General features: G+C 53.0%; 9 protein-coding genes and 1 non-coding gene across 10 annotated transcripts; 5 read left to right on the forward strand and 5 right to left on the reverse strand.

Moving 5' to 3' along the window:
- The first annotated feature begins 76 nt into the window (after window positions 1–76).
- Window positions 77–2,448, forward strand: NCU04078 (NAD-dependent methanol dehydrogenase). The gene is made up of 3 exons (XM_952600.3): window positions 77–393; window positions 471–1,515; window positions 1,641–2,448. Exons 1-3 carry the CDS (start codon window positions 364–366, stop codon window positions 2,069–2,071), a joined length of 1,506 nt encoding a protein of 501 aa, XP_957693.2. The 5' UTR covers window positions 77–363; the 3' UTR covers window positions 2,072–2,448.
- A 41-nt stretch (window positions 2,449–2,489) lies between these two features.
- Window positions 2,490–4,495, forward strand: NCU12107 (hypothetical protein; the record flags this gene model as incomplete). The annotated part of the gene is made up of 2 exons (XM_011396748.1): window positions 2,490–3,519; window positions 3,579–4,495. The coding sequence occupies 2 exons, from the start codon at window positions 2,490–2,492 to the stop codon at window positions 4,493–4,495; spliced, it is 1,947 nt and encodes a 648-aa protein (XP_011395050.1).
- A 308-nt stretch (window positions 4,496–4,803) lies between these two features.
- NCU04079 (hypothetical protein) lies at window positions 4,804–8,873 on the reverse strand. The gene is made up of 2 exons (XM_950982.2): window positions 8,277–8,873; window positions 4,804–8,220 (listed from the first exon to the last, which is right to left on the reverse strand). Exons 1-2 carry the CDS (start codon window positions 8,433–8,435, stop codon window positions 5,077–5,079), a joined length of 3,303 nt encoding a protein of 1,100 aa, XP_956075.1. The 5' UTR covers window positions 8,436–8,873; the 3' UTR covers window positions 4,804–5,076.
- A 146-nt stretch (window positions 8,874–9,019) lies between these two features.
- Window positions 9,020–10,970, forward strand: NCU04080 (palmitoyltransferase SWF1). Its single transcript, XM_950983.2, has 2 exons — window positions 9,020–9,553; window positions 9,621–10,970. Exons 1-2 carry the CDS (start codon window positions 9,465–9,467, stop codon window positions 10,819–10,821), a joined length of 1,290 nt encoding a protein of 429 aa, XP_956076.1. The 5' UTR covers window positions 9,020–9,464; the 3' UTR covers window positions 10,822–10,970.
- On the reverse strand, window positions 10,967–12,642 carry NCU04081 (GTP binding protein). Its single transcript, XM_950984.2, has one exon. It carries the CDS (start codon window positions 12,562–12,564, stop codon window positions 11,050–11,052), a length of 1,515 nt encoding a protein of 504 aa, XP_956077.2. The 5' UTR covers window positions 12,565–12,642; the 3' UTR covers window positions 10,967–11,049.
- Window positions 12,643–13,009: 367 nt separating this feature from the next.
- NCU04082 (hypothetical protein) lies at window positions 13,010–13,363 on the forward strand (the record flags this gene model as incomplete). Its single annotated transcript, XM_950985.1, has 1 exon — window positions 13,010–13,363. One exon carries the CDS (start codon window positions 13,010–13,012, stop codon window positions 13,361–13,363), a length of 354 nt encoding a protein of 117 aa, XP_956078.1.
- Window positions 13,364–14,567: 1,204 nt separating this feature from the next.
- Window positions 14,568–18,023, forward strand: NCU04083 (hypothetical protein). Its single transcript, XM_950986.3, has 2 exons — window positions 14,568–15,470; window positions 15,524–18,023. Exons 1-2 carry the CDS (start codon window positions 15,258–15,260, stop codon window positions 17,804–17,806), a joined length of 2,496 nt encoding a protein of 831 aa, XP_956079.3. The 5' UTR covers window positions 14,568–15,257; the 3' UTR covers window positions 17,807–18,023.
- Window positions 17,924–20,374, reverse strand: NCU04084 (FAD binding oxidoreductase). The gene is made up of 4 exons (XM_950987.3): window positions 19,440–20,374; window positions 19,120–19,362; window positions 18,063–18,994; window positions 17,924–17,983 (listed from the first exon to the last, which is right to left on the reverse strand). Exons 1-3 carry the CDS (start codon window positions 20,250–20,252, stop codon window positions 18,161–18,163), a joined length of 1,890 nt encoding a protein of 629 aa, XP_956080.3. The 5' UTR covers window positions 20,253–20,374; the 3' UTR covers window positions 17,924–17,983; window positions 18,063–18,160.
- Window positions 20,375–21,324: 950 nt separating this feature from the next.
- Window positions 21,325–21,408, reverse strand: NCU15388. The gene has a single exon. It is a non-coding gene; the product is annotated as a tRNA-Tyr (tRNA).
- Window positions 21,409–21,594: 186 nt separating this feature from the next.
- NCU04085 (hypothetical protein) lies at window positions 21,595–23,232 on the reverse strand. Its single transcript, XM_950988.2, has one exon. The coding sequence runs from the start codon at window positions 23,195–23,197 to the stop codon at window positions 22,007–22,009; it is 1,191 nt and encodes a 396-aa protein (XP_956081.2). The 5' UTR covers window positions 23,198–23,232; the 3' UTR covers window positions 21,595–22,006.
- Between the last annotated feature and the right edge of the window lie 588 nt (window positions 23,233–23,820).

Raw genomic sequence — 23,820 nt, forward strand, 5'->3', positions numbered from 1 at the left:
TACACACACCCCGGACTGTCAATGGAGTAGCTCCGTAGATCCGGGGAACGGTTGTTAACGACAGCTGCACTTCCCCTCACGACAACCACTTATTCCCGGAAACCACTAGCCGTCGGTCTACTTCCATGTAGGAAGATTGGGGTAAAGGAGCTGAGGGGAACCGAGGGGAGCCGAGGTGATGACCTATGAAGCCCAAGATGGTTCACCGGTTCCGAGTGTCGGTGACGACTTCTTCTTCTTCTTCTTCGCGGTTCATTGTTTCTCGCAGTTGATATTTGGAGAAATCTCAGCTATCCTTGCCTTTTCCAGATTCTATCCAGCCATTATATACAGAAATAACCACGTTTCAATCAGTATACAAACATGAGCGCAGCTATTCGTGTTGTGCCCAGTGTAAGTCACTCCATGATACATTCCCCAGACAAGACAGCGAGAGTGACGTAGGTAGATCTGTAACTGACTATCCACAGAGGGCAGCCAGAGCAGTCAACTTGCTCAAGACAGTTCAATACACCCATCCTCCATCATGTCCATGCCACTCCAACCCAGGCTATCACCAAAACCAGACCCGGTCAACCGTGTCCCGATACAACGACAGGACCTCCCGGCGTAACTATGCCACTCCTCAAGACACCTCCCAACTGAAGGAGTACGCCTTTGAAATGGCTGCCTCCTCCATCCGCTTTGGCCCTGGCGTCACGCAAGAAGTCGGCATGGACATTGCCAACCTCAACCCCACCGGCACCGTCGCCGTTATCACCGACTCAACCGTCGAGAAGCTCGACGCCATGCGCCAAGTCCGCGAGTCTCTCGACCGGGAAGGCATCAAGTACAAGATCTTTAATAAAGTCAAAGTCGAACCAAAGGACTACTCCGTCAAGGAAGCCATCTATTGGGCCCGTACCACGGGCGACTACTCCGTCTACCTGGCCGTCGGCGGCGGCTCCGTCATCGACACCGCCAAGCTTATGAACCTATACTCGGTCTACAAGGACGCCGACTTCATGGACTTTGTCAATGCCCCCTTAGGTAAGGGGCGTCCAGTGGACCGGAAACTCCACCCGCTTATCGCCGTCCCAACTACGGCGGGCACAGGCAGTGAGACCACCGGCACGGCCATTTTTGACTTGGTAGCCAAGAAATCCAAGACGGGTATCGCCCACCGCAACCTCAAGCCCTACCTGGGAATATGTGACCCACTGAACACGCGGACGATGCCGAGTGCCGTGAAGGCTAGTTCGGGGTTGGATGTACTTTGTCATGCGCTGGAAAGTTACACGGCTATTCCATTCAACGAGCGGACGCCGAGACCAACGAACCCGATTCTCAGACCGGCGTATCAGGGCGCTAATCCCATTAGTGATATTTTCTCACTAAACGCGCTGAGGCAGACGGTCAAGTATCTACCTAGGAGCGTAAAGGACCCGGAGGATGTTGAGGCACAGACCGAGATGTTGCTGGCGGCAACGCTGGCAGGTGTGGGATTTGGTAATGCTGGTGTGCATTTGTGTCACGGTGCGTCACTGTCTTTTTCGTCCTCCTCTTCTTCTTCTTTGTCTCTCTTATCCTCTTGAGTCATCATGCTTCTTGTGTAACCATTCCCTTGACTCATCATCACTATCGCTAACACTTTTCGCAAGGCATGTCCTACCCCATCTCCTCCCAAAACATTGCCTCCTACAAACACGCCGGCTACGACGTACCACACCCCATCATCCCACACGGTGTCTCCGTGGCCGTGACGGCGCCCGCGGTCTTCAAGTTTACAGCTGCTTCAAATCCGGACAGACATCTTGCTGCCGCCGAAGCCTTTGGGGTGGATATCTCCAACGTCAAGCGCGAGAGCGCTGGCGAGGTTTTGGCAGAAGCCATCGCCAAGTTCCTGGCTGACTTGGGAGATCAACCCGCTGGACTGAAGGCTTTGGGCTTCGGAAGGGAACATGTCGAGCAGCTGGTCGAGGGAACGATTCCCCAGGCAAGAGTGTTGATGTTGGCCCCAGGACTGGCGAAGGAGTTGCAGGCAGAGAGGGAGCAGTTGGGACGGTTGTTTGAGGATGCGTTGGAACATTAAACATGGGTGTCTGGTGAGGCAGAGGTGATGCCTACATCTATGGATAATGGAGGCTGGTTTGGGTTGGGTTGATATATCGGGGTTACGTTGTTAGGTTGAGGTATGCTGGTAGATGCAGACTGCATGAATCGATGCAGATATCTGCAACAACGATGAGTTGGGGAGAAAAGGGGGATCTCGCTTGTCTGAGCCAACCTACCTACTTGTCTTTTCCTTCTTTTCACTTCCTCCTCCTCCTCTTCGTCTTCATCGCATCATCCCCTCGACAGCATTGCCCGTGATCAAGTTCAAATCATGGACAGCACCTGAACGATACAAGAGATGATCTTGAACGAACAACTCTTCTAAACTTCTTTCCTCCCTCCTAAACTCTTTGCTGCCTCTTCACTTTGCCTTCCCCCTGGCTTGATTGCAAAGGATGTATTCATCATCTAACTCAGAGGCCACCGAGCCTACATCCACCCCTTCCCAATTCTCCCAGCTCTTCAGCTGTCTCACCTCTACGATGCCGTCCCCTACAGAACCCCCCAGACCCCGGGGAACCAATGCCATCAACAACATCAGCGACACTAACAAGTACAAGGATGCACCCAACCCCAGAAATGAAGCCACACAGTTGGGAGTTGGAGTTTCAGGTCGAGGGGCACATCCACTTCCGGTTGAGTTTCCGCCTTTAGCCGCATTCAAACATGCAGGAACACTCTCTACGACTTCTGGTGAGGCGTTGCCGGGTACCTTTATGATCACCGACGAACATCGTAGAGATGATGATGGTGATGATGAAGGAGAAGAAGAAGAAGACGAGATCCTCTTCATGCGGCCGACCCCTAACAGCAGCTACGCCTCCAGCTTGCGGGTGAGTACTATTTCCCGAAGCAGATATAGTAGTATGTTAGGGACCACAAAACGGGATGGGAAAGACGAGAGTGACAGCGAAAGTGACAGTGACAGTGACAGTGATGGAGGCGCTCCCCTCTTCACGCCGTCTAGAGATAAAAGCTTCCAGATCGGCAATAGCAGCCGTGAAGAAAACCGAGCCAAAAGATTCGATACTTCAGAAGATCTCGGTCGTCCAGCACAACTGGTTGACAGACACCGTCAACAACAGTTCCCGCACGGCCACCACTGGGCCAATTCGAACACAAAAGCAGATGCTGCTCAAAGCATACACCACTATCGACCCAAGACACTGCTTGCCTCATTTCGTCCTGGGATCCCATCACCGCTAGAAATCCGAACCGAACCTGATCCTGATGCCCATCCCGCGTACTTTTCGACGCGCTTTATAGTCAAGCGCGCTGTGGTACGGTTACAGGCACGACGACTCAACGGTCTCTCTTCTTTAGATCATTCGGGTCGGATCGAATCCTTGATAGATGGCATTGGCCGGCAGCAGATGAACGGCGTCGAGCAGCGGACGAACGGCATCGAGCAGCATCATATCAAATGTAGAGGTACTTACCCCAAACCCCCTGCAAGCCCTCCTGATTTTAATTCCGGGGACAAGCTTTCAACCCGCTCACCACCACCACCACCACCACCACCACCACCACCACTACCACTACTAGAGAAACCAAAACCAACTACTGCTCCAGACCACTTGCAGCTCAAGTCCCTAAACCGCCCACTGACACTATCATCACCGTGCCCCCCACCAAAACTCCCACAACAACCGAAACTTCCACCACCGAAAACCCCACCCCCTCCTCCTCCTTTTCGTCCGTCCAACTAGGTCCCTTCACCCTCTCCCCTTCCGACGTTGCTCTTCTCGCTTCGTCTGAAGCGTCCTTTGAACGTCTAACGACTCCCAAGTTCCATCCTGCTTTTAGTGGTAGCGGCAGCAGCAGCAGCAGTTACTCCTATCGAGTATTTCACCTGGTTCAAGATAGTGTAGGGACATGGATGGATGGTTCACTTGATGTTGGAGCTAAGCTTGGGCTGAAGAAGAAGATGATGATGATGAAGGAGGAGGAGGAGGGAGAAGAGGGTGAGGAAGAGAAGGAAGAGAAGGAGGGGGAAGAGGAAGAGGAAGAGGGAGAAGAAGAAGAAGAAGAAGAGGAGGAGGAGGAGGAGGGGGGAGAAGAGGGTGAGGAAGAGAAGGAAGAGAAGGAGGGGGAAGAGGAAGAGGAAGAGGGAGAAGAAGAAGAAGAAGAAGAGGAGGAGGAGGAGGAGGAGGAGGAGGAGGAGGAGGAGGAGGAGGAGGAGGAGGAGGAGGAGAAAGGGGTAGAGGAAGAGGAAGAGGAAGAGGAAGAGGAAGAGGAAGAGGAAGAGGAAGAGGAAGAGGAAGAGGAAGAGGAAGAGGAAGAGGAAGAGGAAGAGGAAGAGGAAGAGGAAGAGGAAGAGGAAGAGGAAGAGGAAGAGGAAGAGGAAGAGTGGGAGTGGGTGGATCATCCAATGGATGAGTATTGTGTAGGGTGTGTATGATTAATCCCATGGGGAGAGGAAGGGGGTTCGCAAGAATGGGGGGTTTGGAAGGAGGGAGGAGGAAGAGGAGGAGGGAAGGTAAGAAGACAGTACTTACACGTGGAGTAAGTCTAGTGTCGCTCAGCCCTTTGAAAGGGCGGGTTTCTTGTTGGAGGATAATAGCGTTGATATTGATGAGGGTTTGCTGATGTTCTTTCTGGTCGTGTGATGAAGAAGCAAGCGTAAAATGAAAAGTGACGGAGAAGAGGCTTGGATAATTTCGAGAACGTCATTTGGATACCGAGAGGAAAGCGCGATAATAATACGCGTATGGGATCCAAGGTGGCAATTTAAGTGTATACTTGGAAAAAGTCGATTGTACAGATGTCTGTCATTCCTACAAGTGAATTGAATAGAGATGGACATCATGGGAAGAGGGTGAATGGATACCTCCAGGCTGGGAATATCTCCAAGTTGCCCAACGTCTCTTGTGCCTTTGGCACCTGCACAATCAAAGTTCACTCACAGTTGTAGTCCCCTAATAACTTCTAGCAGCCTGGATAATCCAACAACAATAACAACACCAAAACCATCAAATAAGCTCATGCCAAGTACCGAGCATCATCTCTCCTTCTCGTCGATTTATCCAACACATCCAACCCTTTCAAAAAATCCATCCGCAACTTCATCCTCTTGCGTCCATGCTTCTCCAGCAATCTCTTCTCCACCTCTTTCGCCTCCTCATCCATCTTCTTCCCCTTTTTAATCCTTCTCTCCCACCTCTCAAGCAACCGCAACCCTTCATCGTCAATCTCCGTCCAAATCCCCGGCACATTATCCGGCAACCCCCCTCCGCACTCCAACGCATCGATTGCCCTACCGGCCAGATAAGGGTCGTGCGCTGTCACCCGCATGCCCCGGACGCAGTGCCGCTTCTTGTAGCCGCGGGCGAGGTAGCGGTTGATGATGGCTTCGGGATCTTCCGAGGCAATGCCGTCGCCTAGGTCCAGGCCGGTGTGAGGTGGTGGTTTTGGTGGGGCTGTGGATTGTGGATGTGGGTTTTGGTGGCGGTCTTGGTGGCCGGCGGAGGCTGCGAGGGAGGATCGTGAAGCAGAGGGTTGGGGAGGGGCATGAGAGGATGCTTGTGGTTGTGCCTGGCGTGAGGTTTGGCGTTGTGGGGCAGGGCGCAGGTTGCTGCTGCCTTCGTCGTCTGCGGCGTAGGGATCGGGGGGAATACGGAAGCGAGGTGGTGGGCTACGAGAGGCAGGTGCGGTATCTCTTGGGGGAAGTTGTCTGCGAGCTGTTGGGATTTCTATGGAGGGGCGAGGGACAGAAATAGGGATGGGAGAGCTTCTTTGCTCGGGAGGAGGCCGAGGAGAATTGATGGGCGGGCCGAAGGCGTCGTCGCTTGAATCGGAGTCCGAGTCTGAGGAGATATATTGGGCCTGTGTCGTTGAGCTTGGTTGGGGAGCAGATTTTTTCTGCGCTGATGAAAGCTCTTGCGATCTAAGGGCTGAAGAAGATCGTAGGGACGAAGCCTCTTCCACTGTGGGTTGCCAGGGTTGTTGTGGCTGTGTGATGAACGGGTCTTCATCCTCCTCCCTGTACTCATCCACTCCATAATCTTCCCCATCATCTCCAAGGATGGGCATATCGTCATCAGCATCGTCCTCGTTGTCTTTGTTGATCAGGGCGGCATCGGCAGCCAGTTCTGGCCTGGAGGTTGCTTCCAGAATTGGTGGGAGCGGAGATTGCCATCTCTTAGGCGGCGATTCTGGGACCTCGTCCTCCACATCGTATCGTGGTCGCTTACTTGTCATTCTGTCCAGCGGGGAGGTCATGATTTGATCAGAGTTCCTCTTCAAAGCCCCTGAAGATTTGAGGGCCCCTATGATGGGAATGGGTGGAGAGGACCTAAACTCGGTGGTATTGGGGTCTTGACGTAGGGTAGTGTCTTGTGCTTCATTAGCATCATCCTCCTCTTCTTCCGCCTCAATTTTGTCATTGTCCACCTCTTCACTCTCTTCTTCTTCTTCTTCTTCTTCTTCTTCTTCTTCTTCTTCTTCTTCTTCTTCTTCTTCTTCTTCTTCTTCTTCTTCTTCTTCTTCTTCCTCGCTATCCTCGTCTGTCCCTTGATTGAGCTCAAATGATTGGGCTTCCTGAAACTCCTTGTAGTAGTTTTCGAATTCAGCAAGGTGTTCCTGGAATGCTGTTTGTAGCTGGTTGGGAACATCTGGCTCGGCGATCCAGTCAAAGTCCAGCAGTTCGGCAATCTCTTGCCAGTCCCGTGCATTGGCAGGCACGTCCTGTTCCGTAACCGCCGTCCATAGATCCCACATGTCAACAGCTTTACCCCCGATTGTTACCCAAGTGACTGGATTGGCCTCAATGGCCTCGTTATACCGCTTGAGATATACGTAGAACTGCTCTCTCGGTGTTTGTGTGGGCACCGAAACTGCCTCTTCAAGTGGGTGTCCGAGATCAACGGACCCTTCATCCTCACTATACTGCTGAGACTGGGACTCAAAGGCAGGTGCACAAGCCCATCGGACCAAAGCACCCTGTGCAAGAGCCTGGAACATGATTAAACTTTGCCGCTCGGGGTCTTGTTTCCGGGCCTGGTAAGATCGCCACGCTCGCTGAATGATAGAAGCACTCTTAATCTTCTTCTTTTCTCCATGAACCAAGCGAGCTCGCTTGTTTATTTCTTCGAGCCGCGAAGGTGTCGAGCGAGGCGGGGAGTGTTTGTGTGCAGAGCTTGTCATTGCAGCTTTTACAGGGCCCATGGGTGAGCTCCAGCTCTTTGCAGGGACATCCTGACGCGTTCTATGCAAAGCTGCTGAAATTCGCCTCTTAGGCGCGGCTTGATCAGCACTCTGAGGCGTCGCCTTTACTTGGGGGTGAACGGTAGCCCTTGGAGTTGGCCTAGGAAGGCTGGGCTCAGGAGGATTCGGGGCGGCGGCAGGATCCTCTTCGTCCAGGTTCGTTGTAGCCTCTAGGGTTTCAACCCATCTGTTTCGCCAAGACTGCCAACTGTGACGTGGGTGTTGCTCCGCGAACACCTTGTAGATGAGGTTCCCCTGTAAGCTTTCTCCTTGCCGTTTCATCTGCTTGAGGTATCCGATCAAATGCTGGTCATCTTCTTGGGTGAAGGTGACTCTGCCGGTGGCGGGTGCAGACACAGCCTGTGAGCGGTCTGGGGCTGGTGTGTGTACTGTGGTAGTTGTTGCGGGAGGCGTGCCGGGTCTGACATTCTCCTCTTTGCGGACGGGTGCAGGGACTTGAGAAGGCGGTGGTGCTGGTGGTGGCGGCTGATAGTTTTGAGGAAGCAGTTCAGCTAGACCGTGCCTGTGTTGATGATCGTATTGCTTCTTGAAGCGATCTTTCCATGACTGCCATGTGTGTCGGGGGTACTTTTCGGCAAGGTCCATATAGATCTGGTTGCCGCGGATATAGGCGCCTGACCTCTCCTTCTCCAAGACCCAATGAATCAGGAGGTTGTCGTCCTGTGGTGTATAAGGGGTCCGGGTGCTCTTGGTAGACGTGGCTGAGCCGCCAGGACGCACTCCCTTGGCAGTGGCATGGTCGATCGTGTAAAGGTCTCTGTCGGCCAGCTGACCCTCATCGATGGAATCTGTGATGTACTTCCAAGATAGAGAGCCAGCAGGGGCATAATTTTTCTTGGCATGGTCTGCAATGAGAATATCGGCATTCTTTTCCAGTTCTACCTTTTTCCCTCCCTGGGCCTATGTGAGGTGTCAGTGATGTGGTCAGGCGCAGACAAAACAATTGCACAGCATACCTTGACTGATTCAACTAAGGACTGGCGAGCTGGCACTTTTAGGGAGATCCAAAACTTGAGTCCCTTGAACAGAGTGCCCTCGGATTGATTTTGGTTGTTGTTCCCATCCGGAGTCTGATTGGCCAAGGCCCCTTCGTACACGATTCCGGCTGACGGCATCCTGAAGTGTGACTGATGGGCTATTGCCCTAACCCTGGGTCTGAGCTCTTCCAGTCACTTGACAGCGCAAGAAACAAGGGCTTCATCAGTACACTTTAATTCATGATTGTGAACGGTGGAGGGCTTGAGGGCAGAGCGTGGTTAGTTTGTTGATTTATTATGGGTGTTTGGCGAATTTGGCGATGGCCTCACTTTGTTGTTGTGAGCGTGGCGTCCCGTTGGGCACAGTCAAAGTGAAGCGTGCGTTGGCGTGCGGGCGGATCACGGTAGGCCAGCCAACCCGGAGCAGAATGAAAGTGAAAAGCAGATTACGAGGGAGAGGTTGTACCTCAAAATGGATGTTTGATGAATGAAGCATTCGATGTCAGCACCAGCATAGAACTGAACCTTCCACCGAGTTATGTGTGAACCGCCGTGCCTTCCCTCTCTTTGTTTGCGTGTGTTTGGCGTGAAGATTCATTCGACCCTTCGTCGCGCTCTCACGGGGACAAGACAGGGGGACAAACAGGGCTCTGACCCTAACCCTACGGGGCTCTAAATCTCAAATAAATCTCCCCCTCGGGGCATCCAAAACAACAGAATGTCGGTCTTGGCATCGACGACGACTGAGGTGGTCCGAGCTGCCAAGGCACAGAGCTGCCTGACCTTCACTCGGTCCATCGGTCTTTGCGTTTGTCACTCCATTGTCCCAATGATTCCCCCCATATCCTCCTCTTCTTACTTCTGATTCTTGCTATCTTTTTTATTCTGTTCATAAAGTCTTTCCTTGGTGATTCCCAGTTCATTCCTCTCGGTTTGCCCCTCCTGAGAACAGCTGTATGTTGACAGGGGTGTTCGCTGGCCGAGACACCCGCGGCCTCACAACAAAGAGAAAGAGACCCAACTTGACCTTTACCAACTGAACTGGAAACATCACCCTCCACCTTTAGACCTGATCGATTTGGGCAAGACTCATCCATAATTACCAACTTGTATTATGATTCTCACCTCCCGGATCAAAAGTGAAGGAAAAAACGGGGACTCGACACCATGGGCACCATCGCAATCATCGCCGCCGTCATCCTGGGCATCTCATTCATGACCTTTGTGGCCTTTTTCGGCAGACTACCTGCACTACGGTACATCAACCATCCTCTTGTCCAACTCCTCGATCATGATCATAGTTGCTAACTCTGTGATAAACAGAAACACCCCCATCTCCTTCCTCCACCGCCTCATCTGGATTCACCTCCCCAATGGCATCCTCACCGTCGACCGCACCTTGACCAACGGGCGCCTGACCACCTCTCTCACCCGCCTCGGCCGCCACCTCTGGTACGATCAACACCCGACCATCCTCATCTTCTTCTTCCTCTTGCTTTCCGTTGGCGAATACCTCTACCTACCCGTCGCCTGGCCTCACTTCTCCTTCACCCACAAATTCTTCGGTACCATCGCCATCCTATGTCCCTATATCTTCCTCTACCTCTCCGCCTACACCGACCCGGGTGTCATAAACGCCAAGACTCATGTCCGCGAAATGGCCCGCTACCCTTACGACTTCACCCTCTTCCACCCCGGCACGAGCTGCGAGACGTGCCACCTCCTCAAACCCGCGAGGTCGAAGCACTGCAGCATCTGCAAGAAGTGCGTCGGGAGGATGGACCACCACTGTATCTTCATCAATAACTGCGTGGGGGCCAACAACCAGCGGTGGTTCATTTTGTTGCTGCTCAGCACGGCCATCCTCACCCTTTACGGCGGGGTTCTGGGGTTAGTAATTATCCGGGCCAAGATCCAGGCGAGGTTCCCCTACTGGACGTTGATGCCGTGGTGGACTTCCACTCAAGCATGGAATAGCGGCGACCTGGATTTCCATCGGTGGTTGCTCCTCTGGAGCTGGGGATTGCAGTCGGGAGTGGCCATGGGCGGCGTTACCTTGTTGGCGCTGCTGACCACGCCGTTGGTTTGGGGGTTGCTGGGATACCATTTGTGGCTGGTTTATTGTGGGACGACGACGAATGAGAGTATGAAGTGGCAGGATTGGCAAGCGGAGATGGATGAGGGCGGGGTGTATAAGCGGCGGATGGCGGCCGATGGAAGCAGGGAGAAAGACCTCAAGGTCGAGCCGGCGTGGACGAGGTGGCCGGTTGAGGCGGAACAGATTATGGTGAGGACGGAGGATGGAAAGCCCCCTAGGTCGAGTCATCGGTTGCCGGGCGAGGGAGAGTGGGAGGCCGTTTGGAGGTTGAAAGATGTGGAAAATCTCTATGATATTGGGTTTTGGGATAATCTTGTCGATGTCTTCTTGCCGTATTTCATGTTCAAGGAGTCAAAGGGTAGGAGTCCTGTTGACGAGCGAGAGTTTGGGAGGGAGAGAGGGAGAAATAGGAGACGGAGTTCTTGAGTGGTGTTTTGAAGTTCGAGATACCCATAGACGTGTTGAGAGCAGATAGATGCTAACATAGTATAGAGACCAAAATGTGTTTTTCGCTTTGTCTTCGGGCTAAATAAGGAAGGAGTTTGGTGATGATTTTCATATTTACATGTTCCAAGGGGTATCAAGTCTATTGGCATTGCTTCAAATGGTACATAAATAATACAGTGACTTCCAAGCGGACATCAGATCGTCCACCTAGAACGACGCTTTCTCCCGGCCCCCCTTAGATCCTGTTGTCCCCTGATGCGGCGTTGCCCATACGATCTGGTCAAATGGTATAATCTTGCTGACCGCCGGCGCTGACTTCGTCACCACACTACCCAGCTCCGGTGCCTCCTCATCTGCCAGCGCCCGCTCGTCTCTAACCAGACCAGCCATCTTTGCAATCGCCAATCGTGCGCCTGCAATGCCCAATCCGGCATTCCTCGGGTCACCCGCGCCTGTCACCCACAGCTCCCTCTCCCACCCCTTACCCTCCACCCACGTCAAACTCTCCTCCTCAATCTTTCTCAACTCCTCCCACACCTTGACACACATGTCCCCAATCGATCCCTCCTTCCTCTCCTTTCCTGTCCCCTGGCGATACTCTTCCATCGAGTCAATCTTATCCGCCTTGGTCAAGATCACCGTCGTCCTGACACCGGCATCCCTCAACATACCCAACACTGTCCTATCATCCTTCTTGACCCCCGCCACCGAATCGATCAGCACCACGGCGCCCTTAAGCATCTTCCTCTTCTCCAAATACTTGGTAATCTCCTTGCCCCACTCCGCCTGCGAGTTGAACCCATAACCGGGCATGTCCACCAATATCAGCTGATTCGTCGGTTTCCTTTCCTTGTTGAACTTGTTCTTCTCCTCCCTCTTCTCCGACCGCGACTTGATCGCATGTGACTCCCCAGCCTCCGGCTCCGCCTCCTTCTTGGGCGGCGCCACTTTCGGTGGCGGGCCAAACCCGTACGCGTTCATCGTCTTGGTGCTGCCCGCGTGCGCGGACGTGATGGCCCGTCCGGCCCGGCGCGCTTCGAGACCGTGGGCGCGACCGGCGGCGGCGCCAGCGGCGCCCGATAAAGCGTTGATCAAGGTGGACTTGCCCACGTTGGAGCGGCCCAGGATGCACACTTCGGGCACGTGCGTGTTGACGGGGAAGTTGAGGAAGCGAGGAGCGGCGTACATGAAGTAGGGTTTCTGGCAGGTGAAAATGTGCGTGGCGGCGAAGAGGGAGTTGGCGGTCGGGGCCGGGGCCGGGAGGGCGCGCTGGTTGGGGTCGTTGGAGGGGGGTGGGAGGAAGGAGAAGGATGATGGCGCTTTTTCGACTGGCCCGGTCTTTTTGATCTTTTTGGGTGTTTCTTTGGGTTTCTCTACTTGTTTCTCTTTGGATGTCTCCGGTTGCTCGGCTTTAAGTTTCCCTGGTTGCTTGGCTTTGGGCTTCTCTGGTTGTTTGGCTTTGTGGTTTTCCGGTTGCTTCGCTTTGGGTTTCTCCGTTGGTTTTCCCTGGGGCTTCCCCAGTTGTGTAGGTTGAGATCGCGACGTGGATCGTGCCGCCGGGCGATGTCGTGCTGGGTTCGCTGTCGTGGAGCTGAAGAGACGGATGGAAGAGATCGGGGCAGCAACTGTGACGGGTCGGGAGGCTGCGAGTTGTCGGAGGACTACGGACCTCAGGTTGGGAGGCATGGCCAAAATACTGGCCATTGTCCTTTGGTATGTCATGGCGGAGTATGTTGCCGACAACTGAGGTAATCAGGATCTTGTCTGGCGCAACAAGACAGCAGTGATGGGAAGAGAGAGTCGCAGATTTCCAATTCGACTTTCTTTCTGTAATTGATAAGGTATGCCATGCTAACTCCCGATAACACCATCTTGCCTGCCGCGGGGACCGATTCTCTTTCCGATAAGCTGTTTAATACCAGGGGTTAGGGTTATGGGTGAAGTCGGATGAAGCTCTCTTGGAAGCTCGGGACATTTTCTGGAGCGCCAGTCGAAGTCCAAACTGACCTCATCTTCGATCCGCCATCGCACCTCGTCGCGTCCTCTTCCAGTCCACACCCGTCCGCGTTCTGCCGTCGCAAACTCTCCTATTTCCTACCTCCCTCTCAACCCAACCACCACCCGTCACCACCACATCGTCACCCAACCGAATCAAGCGAACGCCAACATGTCTGCCGCAAAGACTAACATCCTCCATCTCTACCGCGCCCTCCTTCGCGAGCTTCCTCCCCGACCCCTGCTCACCACCCCGCGCGCTCCCCTCCACCAGCGCCTCCGCGACTTTGTCTCTTCCGCCGCCTCCCCCGCCTCCGCCGGCGCTAGCACCCCCGTTCACCAACCCTCCGTCGCCGAAGCCGAGCAGCTCCTTGCCTATCTTCAGGCGCAGCGGGAATACGTCACTTTGCTGGAGCGTTACAACCCCGGCATGGGCATGGACGAGGAGACAAGGGTCAGACTGACGGCTAAGAGGGTGGGTATGGACTTGCCCAAGGAGTTTCAGGAAGGGGAGGAGGACAAGTAAAATGTGCAAGGTCAACCGTGCCATGACCGCACCGTATGCGGGTGTACAAGAAAGAAAGACTGTATTATTGCTGGGTTGAACTTGGAAGAAAGGCGTTATGGGAGTTCTGTCTGTTTAGCCATGGGTTTGGGAAGTCAAGGAAGACGGGGTTTGGAACCGCGACAATTGCTCAGGTTGAGCAGGAGAAGGGGGGGGGGAAAAGGTTTGGGATGGAATAAGGTCGGATCCGACCAATACCATTGAGGGCGATGGCATCGACAAAGACCAAGCCTGATGTGCGAAATCCCAGATCAGATGACTGAGAGGATCCGAAACCAGTGGAAGCACGGTTTGGGAAGGGAGGGCGGATTCGAAAGACCACAGAAAGTCAGAAAAAGCTCAGTCGCCCAAGTCTGAAGTTGAACTCGAGACCAGCTGCAACATTCGAGAACCTACAACCTACCATATACCGCGCATCTAAAGTGTTTTCAGGCTCCCGCACACCATATCGCTTGCGTGGCCATGCACAGGGCGGAACGGGTACGAGAGTTATTGGGGAATCTGGGCTTGCGGCTTACAAGGTCCAAGGTCTGCCGTCTGGACATTTGCCCGCTTGCCGATGCCGGGACTTGCGAAACAGTGTACGCGGAGTTTGCTACCGGCCGTCGACGCAACAGGCGGGACACTTCCGAGTATGACCTGCACTCTTCAACGACAACCGACAGATGCGGATTTATCTTCATCGACATTGATCGTACTAGAATAACCAATGTGATTATTGCAATGGTCATTGGTATCACGAGTTCTTCCGAGGTTCTAAATGTGATGATCAGTAGACGGAAGAGTGCTTGCTCACAATTGAGGATCTGCCTCCAGTACTGTGCCATCACATGCCGGGAAACCCGAGTCAGCAATGACCTCACTCGCAACATCAGGAGGATATCACCTATGACCATCACCGTCTCCCCGGCCGTGTTTGCCTTCGCCATAGTAAACAGACGCTTCGCTTTCGCCCTGGCCACGATATATCTTGCCGTATCCTTTTCGTCTGAATTCAGTACACCTCATTCCTCCGACCTTCGCATATCCTGGCCAAGTGAGACTTCCTGATGGGACCATCTACTCGTATCGAGGTCACTCGAGCAAACAGTTCACAATATGGGACTGAACTTGTCCTGCTTGAAGGGGACCATGTTCTTGAGGTTCCAAGCCAAGATGCCTCAGTTCGAGGAGGGCCTTGTTCAAGATATCTTGGTTGAACTGCTATTTGCATCCACAGACCATGTTTCCGCCGATTTGACGCTATCGCCATCTTCTAGCAGTCTCTCCTCCGCCGAGTCAGTGCCCAGCAGACTACCTGCTTGTTTCACCACCAGAACCATCAGAAACAAATCCCAATCTTCAGTACTTCCTCACCTCCACTCATCCACTTGGTGTCCTTGTATTATCATCCCTCTCGATACCAACAGACTCATCCGATACATCGCCTCGGCTTCCATCTCTACCTCCGGGGCGGGTGCCAATTGCCATCCATTCCTCTACTCTCCGTCAACACTCGTACACCTCCCGCAGCTCATGGTTCTCCCACTATAAGAAGGCCTCTCCTTCTCTTCTTCCGGTTACAATCTTCTTCTCCTGGCCCTCAACGATATCCTCAGCCTCAGGTACGCCGGTTCGATAACGGCCTCAGCCTCTGCTGTTATCTTCTCTCATATCCTTCCTTTTCTATCATCCTTTCCTTCGCCGGACATCCAAATTCCCTCAAAACATCATATCTCCTTGAACTCACTGTTCACACGCCATCCGTCTTCACACAACTACAGCGAGTGCCAAACCTGAACACTTCGTGGCCATCGGATCTGATCTGAGGCATCCGTCTCTCTTTCACATCGAGACATCCAGGGGATCACAGACCATGGACGACCTTACGCCACCACCCACTCTCAATGGAGACGAGCCAAATGAAGAAGGGCCCTGCACGAACACGCAATGTGCCCATGCTCGTGTCATTCTTGTTGGACTTAACGACACTCTCCGAAGGGAGAGGGATCGAGCCCGAGAAGAAGCAGCTGACCTCAGGAGAGAGGTTAATAGGTTAAAGGCGAAAAAAGCAAAGCACACACAAGTGGTATGTAATAGCAAAGTGATTTTGGGCACTGGAGAAGTACTGACATCAACTAGACCTGGCCAGAAATGCTACGCCAACATATTGCAACCAGACAACCGCCATGGACAACAGTATGGAAACAATGCAATAAGGAGGAGAATATGAGCGTGCGAATCAACTGGGTGCATCCAAATATCAAGTTTGTTACGCCAGAGGAAGGAGAAGCAGCCATGCCAGATCCATCTGGTCCTGTCAACAACGGAAGGTTTAACTTTAATGCCCTCCCGGCCGAAGTCCAGGCCAGGATCTTCCAACTCTGGTTATTCAAAAAGGGCAAACTTATCCACGTTATTTCCCGACTCGACCCCTTCGTCCCAAACGAGGACTTTCCAGAAGAAGCGGCCCTCAGAAACCGAAGTGGTCTCAAAAATGTCTTTTTTTGGGGGGAGCGGCGCTGTAACATCACCGACAGCGGGCAAAACCCTAATTCTCTGCTCCGTGTCCTTCTTGTATGCCGTCGATTCTTCTTCATTGGCATCCACTGCTTCTACGGCCTTAATTCCTTCGCTTTCTCCAGCTTGGGCGAATTTTCACGGTTCTGTCAAGGGATCGGTCCGGCCCGTGTTAGCCGCTTACAGCACCTTGAGATTACACTGATGGGAAATCAATACCTGACCGTTCCTTCTGTTTCGCGCCGCACCTCCCCTCTCAGCTTTCTCTTGGACTGTCATCGTCTCAAAAGTCTCGTTATTTTCGTCAATGAAAGCGAGAAGACATATACCCGTCGTCGGTATGAAAATTCAAGAATCCAGGACTTTATGGTTCGCCAAACCGCTGGCCAGCCTAACCAGCGCAAGCATCGCGCCCTCCGCTGCATTCAAGGAATGGATTTTATTTATGCCCTCCGTGGTCTGGAATGGATTCGCTTTTATGACTTGTATAAGGCCATTGCATCTACATCCAGGACCGTTATCCGTGAGCCAGTGGCGGACTGGTCATTCGTCGACGACGTTACGAATACCACCACTATGCAGAAAGTTCCCAGCCGTCGGGAGAGCTCAAGATTAGAGAACCTGGAGCCTCTTTTCGGCGACAATGACCATTGGAACCCCGGCCAGGCAGATTGGAGGCTCGTCAGAAGCTTTTACAATGATAATGCTGGCACATGGTCGTATGACCAGCTCCTCGGTGGGGTTCATGCCAATATTCCGTCGCATATGAGTGCGAGCAGTGGGCCAAGACAGGGGCACTCTTCGACTTCGCGAAACTCAAGTTCTTCGAGCTCAAGTTCTTCAAGCTCAAGTTCTTCGAGTTCAAGCTCAAGTTCTTCGAGTTCGAGCTCAAGTTCTTCTAGTGGACCGCATCATGGGGGTGGAGGTCCGGCTATGAGTGCCGCAGGAAGCTCCATTACCGACGCTATTGATCTTGGTGATTCGGAATCCACCCCCGGTCCCAACACAGAAACCGACTTACCACCCAGAATTACTACCGAAAGGGCCGCCAGTATGATGATCGAACTCTCATCGGATTCAGAATCCGATTCAGACGACGATAGCCTCTTCGTTAGCCAACGACACCAACCCCAACAACAAGAGCCTAGCCCAACCCCCCACCCCTCAGAAGGAGGCCCCAGCGTGACGGCATCCGTCCCAGCCCGCCTCCATTCCCTCACGCCCATGGGCTCCATGACTTCCGGTCTCCTGGATAGAGGCTTCTCCGTCCCAGCCAACCTTGGACGCCTTGAAACTTCTTCAGGACTTAGTTCCAGAAGTAATTCGATACCCAGAGATCCCCAAAGCTTCGCTTCGTTGCTTAACATCCAACCAGCGTCGTCAGCGGCGAGGTACTTACCTCCTAACAACGCAGCTGCTCTGGAGTCCGCTAGTGCAGTTGCTTCTTCGTCGAGGAGGGGTTCTATGTCTTTTTCCATGTCGAGGTCGCTTTCTAGATCTCTTTCGAGGTCGGTTTCCAGGTCTGGGTCGTTGGTTATTGAGAGAAATGGGAATGGAAGTCGAGCGGGGTCGGCGTCTAGTTACAGAATACGCTTACGGTATAGATCTTCAGGGAGTTCGGGATCAGGGAGTTCAGGATCGGAGCTGTTTGTAAGGCAGACTCCGAGGCTGTTGGGAGGTGCAAGTGATAGGGAGAGTGTAGATTTGACGAACGTTGATGAGGATGGCGAGGATGATGGTCATGGTGGTGGTGGTCTGCTTGGGAGAAGTAGAGGTAGTGAAAGTGGGAATGGGGAGTTGATGACGATTGATGAGGATGATGATGAGAACGGGGATCAAGATATGGAGGGTCGGGATAGTGGGTATGAAGGGGATAGCGATATTGAGATGGTGGATTCGGTTTAGGCCTAACTCCATTTTGATGAGGCGTTGGAGGACGGAATTGAAGGAGTTCAGGTGGGCTTGCAATGTCTCTACTCGAGGGCGAAATGCATGGGTGGTGTTGGGGGAGGCGTTGGGCTGGTCGATACCCCTTTTTATTCGCAGATGGGCATATTTCTCAGGCGAAAATGCCTTCATCTGCTTCACAGACGCCTTAGATTATTTCGCTGATGCATTTTTGGTAGGCTCGTAGCCCTTGGGGGATTTCAGAGATGCCTACATGCTACTTACGTAGTTACCATCTGGTTACCTCCAGATTAGATATCAGAATCGATGATTTCCAACTCTTCCTTACCTCTCTACTGTACAAGTTATTACTCAAACCCACCCACCTCCATTCCCCAAAACCTCCTCATCCCCCTCCCTCTCCTCACAAAAACCCCCCATTCTTCCCTCCGGATCCCACTTCCTCCTAACCTCCCTCAATTTCCGCGCACACTCATCACTCCAAAACCTCGCCCTCCTCACCCTAAAGTCCGCATCCCCCAGGTAACTCCCCACAGCATACTTCTCCACCCCTTTGAAGACATCCCTAACCCACCCCGTACACCGCTCGTCATCTTCTTCATCAGACCAGACGGTATACACAGCAAAGTAGTGATCACTTTGCATCGAGAGAGCCATTGGTTCTCCCTGAGGATCTAGAAGCGGGCGACGGGACCGGGGGTTCATGGAGAACCAGAGAGCAGAAGATTTGACCGTTGGTAAAGTCGTGAAAGCTTTTTCGAGGACGTCAGGGACTGATATAGATTCCTCCGTAGCCTCCATGCCGTGTGCTCCTAAGCCGGATGAGGAGGCCGGGGTCCCAGAAGAAGAAGACAAATCATTAGAAATATAAGCGTTATCACAGCAATACCTATGTCCCCACGGGCTGGCCAACAGTTGCTGTTTGTACTCTTGCGTGAGGGAGGTCGGTTGGCAGAAGACCAGGTGTTTGGTGCCGGGCGGGTGCAGGTCGTGGATGGGTTGCAGGGCGGCGAGGGCGGCGGAGCGGGAGGTGGTGAAGAGGGTGAAGGAGGCGAGGATGGTGGGTTCCGGGTCGTAGTCTGAGTCCTTTGCTGGGTTCGGGTCGTATGGGTTTTTGGAGGTGGAAGTGCGGAGGTGGGAGGAGACGCAGACGATTTCCATGCCTGGGTCGCAGGTTGGTGCGATCTGGATGGACGGGCAGGGGTGGGTGAGTAAGCTAGATGAAAGTAGGTGGTAGAGGTAAAGAGACGACATGAGGAAGGGAAGGGAAGGTAAGGGAAGGGAAGGGAAGGGGAGGGGGAAAAACACACGTTGATTGCCCATTGCAGGACTTTCTTGAAGAGTGAGACAGGGTAGAAGTACAGGCTGTGGTACATCTCCAGAAGTGGCCGTGTACGAAGGTAGAGACGAGTGACGATGGCTGGGAATCCGGGGCCGGCTCCTCGCGCTGCCCAAAAGAGATCGGGGTGGGAGTCTTTGTTGATGAGAAGGTGTTGGCCATCGGCTGTCACGACTTCCATGCTGATGACGGATTCACATGCCCATCCCCAGTTCTGTATGTGGTGTTATCAAGCTTCATGTCAGCATCATAGAGGTACTCACCCACATCCCATCTCAAAAAAAAACTCACCTTACAATTCCACCCCATCCCCCCTTGCAACAAAAACCCTCCCAACCCAACATCAGGACAATGCCCGCCCGCAAACATCCTCCTCCCCTTCCCGCTTCCTCCTCCTCCCATCCACACCAAAAAGTCATTCAGTTCCTGCCCCGTCATCGACGGCGGACACGCCACCACCTGGGACTCTTCATCATACCAAACACACGCCTCCGCCGGTCCCCTTTCAGCCGAATCATCCATCACTCTCTCCGTACACCCGTACTTTCCATGATGCCCGAACCATTCTATCTTAAGCGTGTCCGGCAGTTCCAGCTCGCATAAATCCACCAAAATAGCATCCCCCCTTACGCTCCACGCCGCCCAACTATGACCCCCGCTACGCACACTCACGCGCTTGCCTGTGGCCTTGGCGTACTCAACTACGGCGATGACTTCGGCCGTGGTGCGCGGATGGACGACAGCGCGCACGTGGGGGGTGAGGGAGTAATCGCGGCGGTGGTTGAAGACGCGGCCCCAGACTGCTTGGGTGAAGCGGTCGGAAGGGGTGGAGGAGGAGGAGGAGGAGGATTGGAGGACTGTTTTTCTGGGGAGAACTACTGGGTCGACGATGTCGAGATCCATTTGGTCATGTCCTGCTTCTTCTTCTTCTTGTTGAGGAGGGGCATGGTTGTTGATCGCGGCGGCTTTGGCGTCCGCTGCTCTTTCGGCGAAGCATGCCTGGATCCATGCTGGGACGGAGGAAGAGGAGGAGGAGGAGGAGGAGGATGAGGAGGGGTGGGATGTGATGGTTAGGTGGTCCAAGTTCTGGGCGAGTGACTCCATCGACGTGGGCTTGTGGGAGAGACGGAAAAATGATTTGTTGGTGTTTTTTTTACATGGAGTGCTCAATGTTGACGGTGTTCGGCTGAATCAAGGTGAGGAAGAGGAGCGAATGCCACCATCGCTGCATCCATCTCGCTGTTCTGGCCTGCAGACCGAACCCACTATTACGCTCTAAAAAACCGCTAATGGACAACTGTTTGATCAACGATATAGGTGGCTGTAGATAATCCTGACATGGGCTTTAGGTTGGTTTGTTGGCGTTGAACACCTAGCATTGGACATTGGTGTAGCCAATCATGAATTTCGAGGCTTGCGTTGTTCGTGGTGAATGGAAAAACGAAGCAGAAGAAGCGCCTGAAGGCACTGTAGTAGGTAGTCCAGCGCTGTACGAGCGGGGGTCTTGATCATGAATGGCGCCTGACAGGATTGGGAAAAGGGGTGTCAACATTCTCGAGTTCGGGTTAGGGTTGGTTGAATGAAATGCCCGAACTTCACCGACGACACTGTGATCTATTGTTAATAGCAATCCTTTATCTGTTCATTGCGTGCGATTATGACAAGGGTTTGGATCAGCCAAAGTGCTTTCATGATTTGGAGCAAGAGTGAAAAAGTTCGGGAAGCTTGTCAATCGGGTTGAAACCTGGCGGCCTTGCCTCAACAACTTCTTCCTCGGAGCTCTGCTGCCCACGATACAGTGGTGAATACTTTTCCTATAGGTAGTAACTTGTATTTGCTGAATAAGCTGGTTTGTTTTCTCTTAATCTTACTCCTTTCATCATTTATTAGGGTAACTCGGTAGGTGGTTTGGGTGCAATGAACAAGACGTTCGTTGGCACCAGGCGCGCAGAACTTGGAAGACGAGCGTGCATCTTCATGAGGTCGTCTACACTGATCACTCAATCGTCATGTTCCTTTCTCAAAAAGAAGATGAAATAACAAACAAACAAAATTACAATCAGCGGGGAATCAGTAAAAAAAAAAGTGAAAACACAAAGAAAGAAATCCCCCCCCAAAAAACTTCCCGGCATTTCCATCCAAGCTGGGATACAGCCGGATGAAAGTACCAGGACATTGTCCGATAGGAGAGTTGAACTCCTGGCCTTTGTAGATACATTTTCATATACCTGCAACGCTCTACCAACTGAGCTAATCGAACTTTGTTATTTATATGGTCATCCTCCCTTCTATATGTACCTACCTGTAGGGATTGAGGGTTACTTAAGCGGGCGGGAGAGGGTTGGGGGAGCTGAGAGGGTTGAAAGATGGCAGAGGTGCATGTGCAGGGCAGGAGTCCTGCAGGGCTGCATCATCACGTAATAAGAGAAAGACTTGGAAAGTTCAGAAATTGGAGATGGTGGTGGGCTAAGACACTGCATTAGTATAACTGAGAAGTCAAGTGCCTGCGCAAATACAGTGGGCACCACGAAGGGAAGAGGCTTGACCAGCAAATCCTCGAGTCTGGGCCCTAGATAAGTCATCGAGTCCCATATGTCTGCTGGATGACGGGTATGTCTGAATGCAACATCGACTGTGTCCCGGGCGAGGAGAGCCAAGCCAAAAGATAATACATGCGATGAGATAGAAAGCCAGGAATAGCAAACCCCAATATGCTCCGAGATCCATCTCACCTAACACCTTGTCCGAGATACCCCAGTCGAACAGATTGCCTGCCTCGCCCAACTCCTGCGATTCATACCCACAGATGATGCAGTATGACTGATCCAGACTCCCAAGAAGTTGAAAGTGTCATAGCCTTACACAGAAGGCTTGACGGAAAGGGGACGGCCTACCTCGTGCAATTCGCAAATCCACTTGTACTGGCGCTGTTCGTCTCCCTCAAATGGCCACTCGAACTCTTCGGGATACGGCCCCTTCTCGCTTCCGCGGCGAAAAGGAATCTCATAACTCAACAAGAAGGGCAGAGTGCCGTTGACGAGAGGACTGCCAGTCTCACTATCGCGCTTGAGAGTCAGGTGTCCCTTGTCGTCGTATTGGTAGACGAACCCGGCCGTCAGAGCGCCCATCTTGACAGCAAGGTCGATAATGTGGGCTTTCTCCTGAAACTCATTTTGGCGGTGATCGGGGCTTCCCTCCATGATTCCGGCCCAGAATGCTCTCTCAGACTCCTCAAAGTTGTTGGGGATCTGCCAGTTCGAGTTGAAGTCCTCGCCGGCGACCATCTGAATGCGGTGTAGGCCGATGCCAAAGGGCAGAGGGAACGAATCCTCCCAGTCAACGATGCCCATAACCTCGTGGGTATCGGGGTCGACGATGAGGTTACCAGCCCAAAGGTCGGCATGGGCCATGAACAGAGGAAGTTCGCTGATCTTGTCCTGGTGACGCAATATCTCCATGGCCAGGGATCTGTAGGGCTTCATTTCCGGCTCGAGGGTGAACAAGAAAGGAATCAGAAAGGGGAGGACTTTTCTGACGACGGCTTCGTGGCTTTTGTCTTGGATGTATCCCTTGGCCAGCACGCGGCCGAGCGAGTTGCAGAGCTTGGGGAGGATATGAACGCCCTGCTCCTGGACAACCTGGGTCCAGGTTTGGCCAACAATGCGGTTTGATGCGTAGATCCAGGATTTCTTGGCCAAGTCCCTGGGGTCAGTGATGACGGCTACGAGCCGGATGTTGGGAACGTATTGGTCGAACCCGGGGCAGCTTCTGGCGCGCTCAAATGGGGTGGTGTCGAGAGAGCGGAGGCGGAACTGGATGACGATGTCGGACCCCTCGTTCATAGACACAAAGACAGTCTTGCTGTCAACTCCCTGGTGCCTGCAGAAGGTGGCATCTGTAGCTTTGGCGCCCTGCTCGCTGAAGACGTTGGCCATAGCCTTGGCTAGCTCAAGCTGCTTTGTCTTGGAGTTGAGACACTCGGGCAGGTGCTCAGGAGTAACCCGACTGTACGGGTTATCCTCGACGTTGAAAACCTCTTCTCTGACCATGGTTGTATTTGGAAGGGGAAGTGATGAAGTGGTGAGTTCAAAGTAGTCGCGATCCAGTCGCAAAGAAGGTGGAAGGGTAGAGGTGGGTTGTGTCGCGGAGTAGGAGTTTAAACGTCGGAGAAATCAGGTTTATGTCGCCTCTTGCTTGTGGTCGGAGCAATGGGGCTCACGCTTGATGTCCACGAGAGTTTGTGACTCCGTTGCTGACACGCTGTGCTGGCACGTTGTTGGCAGATCAGAGTTGTGACACTGTTGCTGGCAGATGTGTGGTTTGATGTGCGCAAACAAGAGGCAGAAGATAGTAGGCCGACAATGAGAGACACGGCCTTTTCTTTCTACAACTGTTTGACGTTTCTTTCAGTAACGACCCGAGTTTGATTGCCAGGGTGTAATGCGATAGCGATGATGGAAGCTGGATATTGCAAGGGGCTTCCGCGTTGGTTGTGCGTTGGGGTTTGGACGCACCTTTTGCTTTCCAAATGTTTAAGGAGGCAGCGGTAAGTAGAATGACCTAACGAGCCGGAGTTTTCGGTCCCTCGGTGATACGTATCTCCTCCGCAAAACGGACGTTGATTCGACTTGCGCCGAAATACGACGAGATAATGTAGAGTGGAGGGGAGGGT

The sequence above is a fragment of the Neurospora crassa genome, linkage group VI (assembly GCF_000182925.2).
Source record: "Neurospora crassa OR74A linkage group VI, whole genome shotgun sequence".
Taxonomy (NCBI): Eukaryota; Fungi; Ascomycota; class Sordariomycetes; order Sordariales; family Sordariaceae; genus Neurospora; species Neurospora crassa.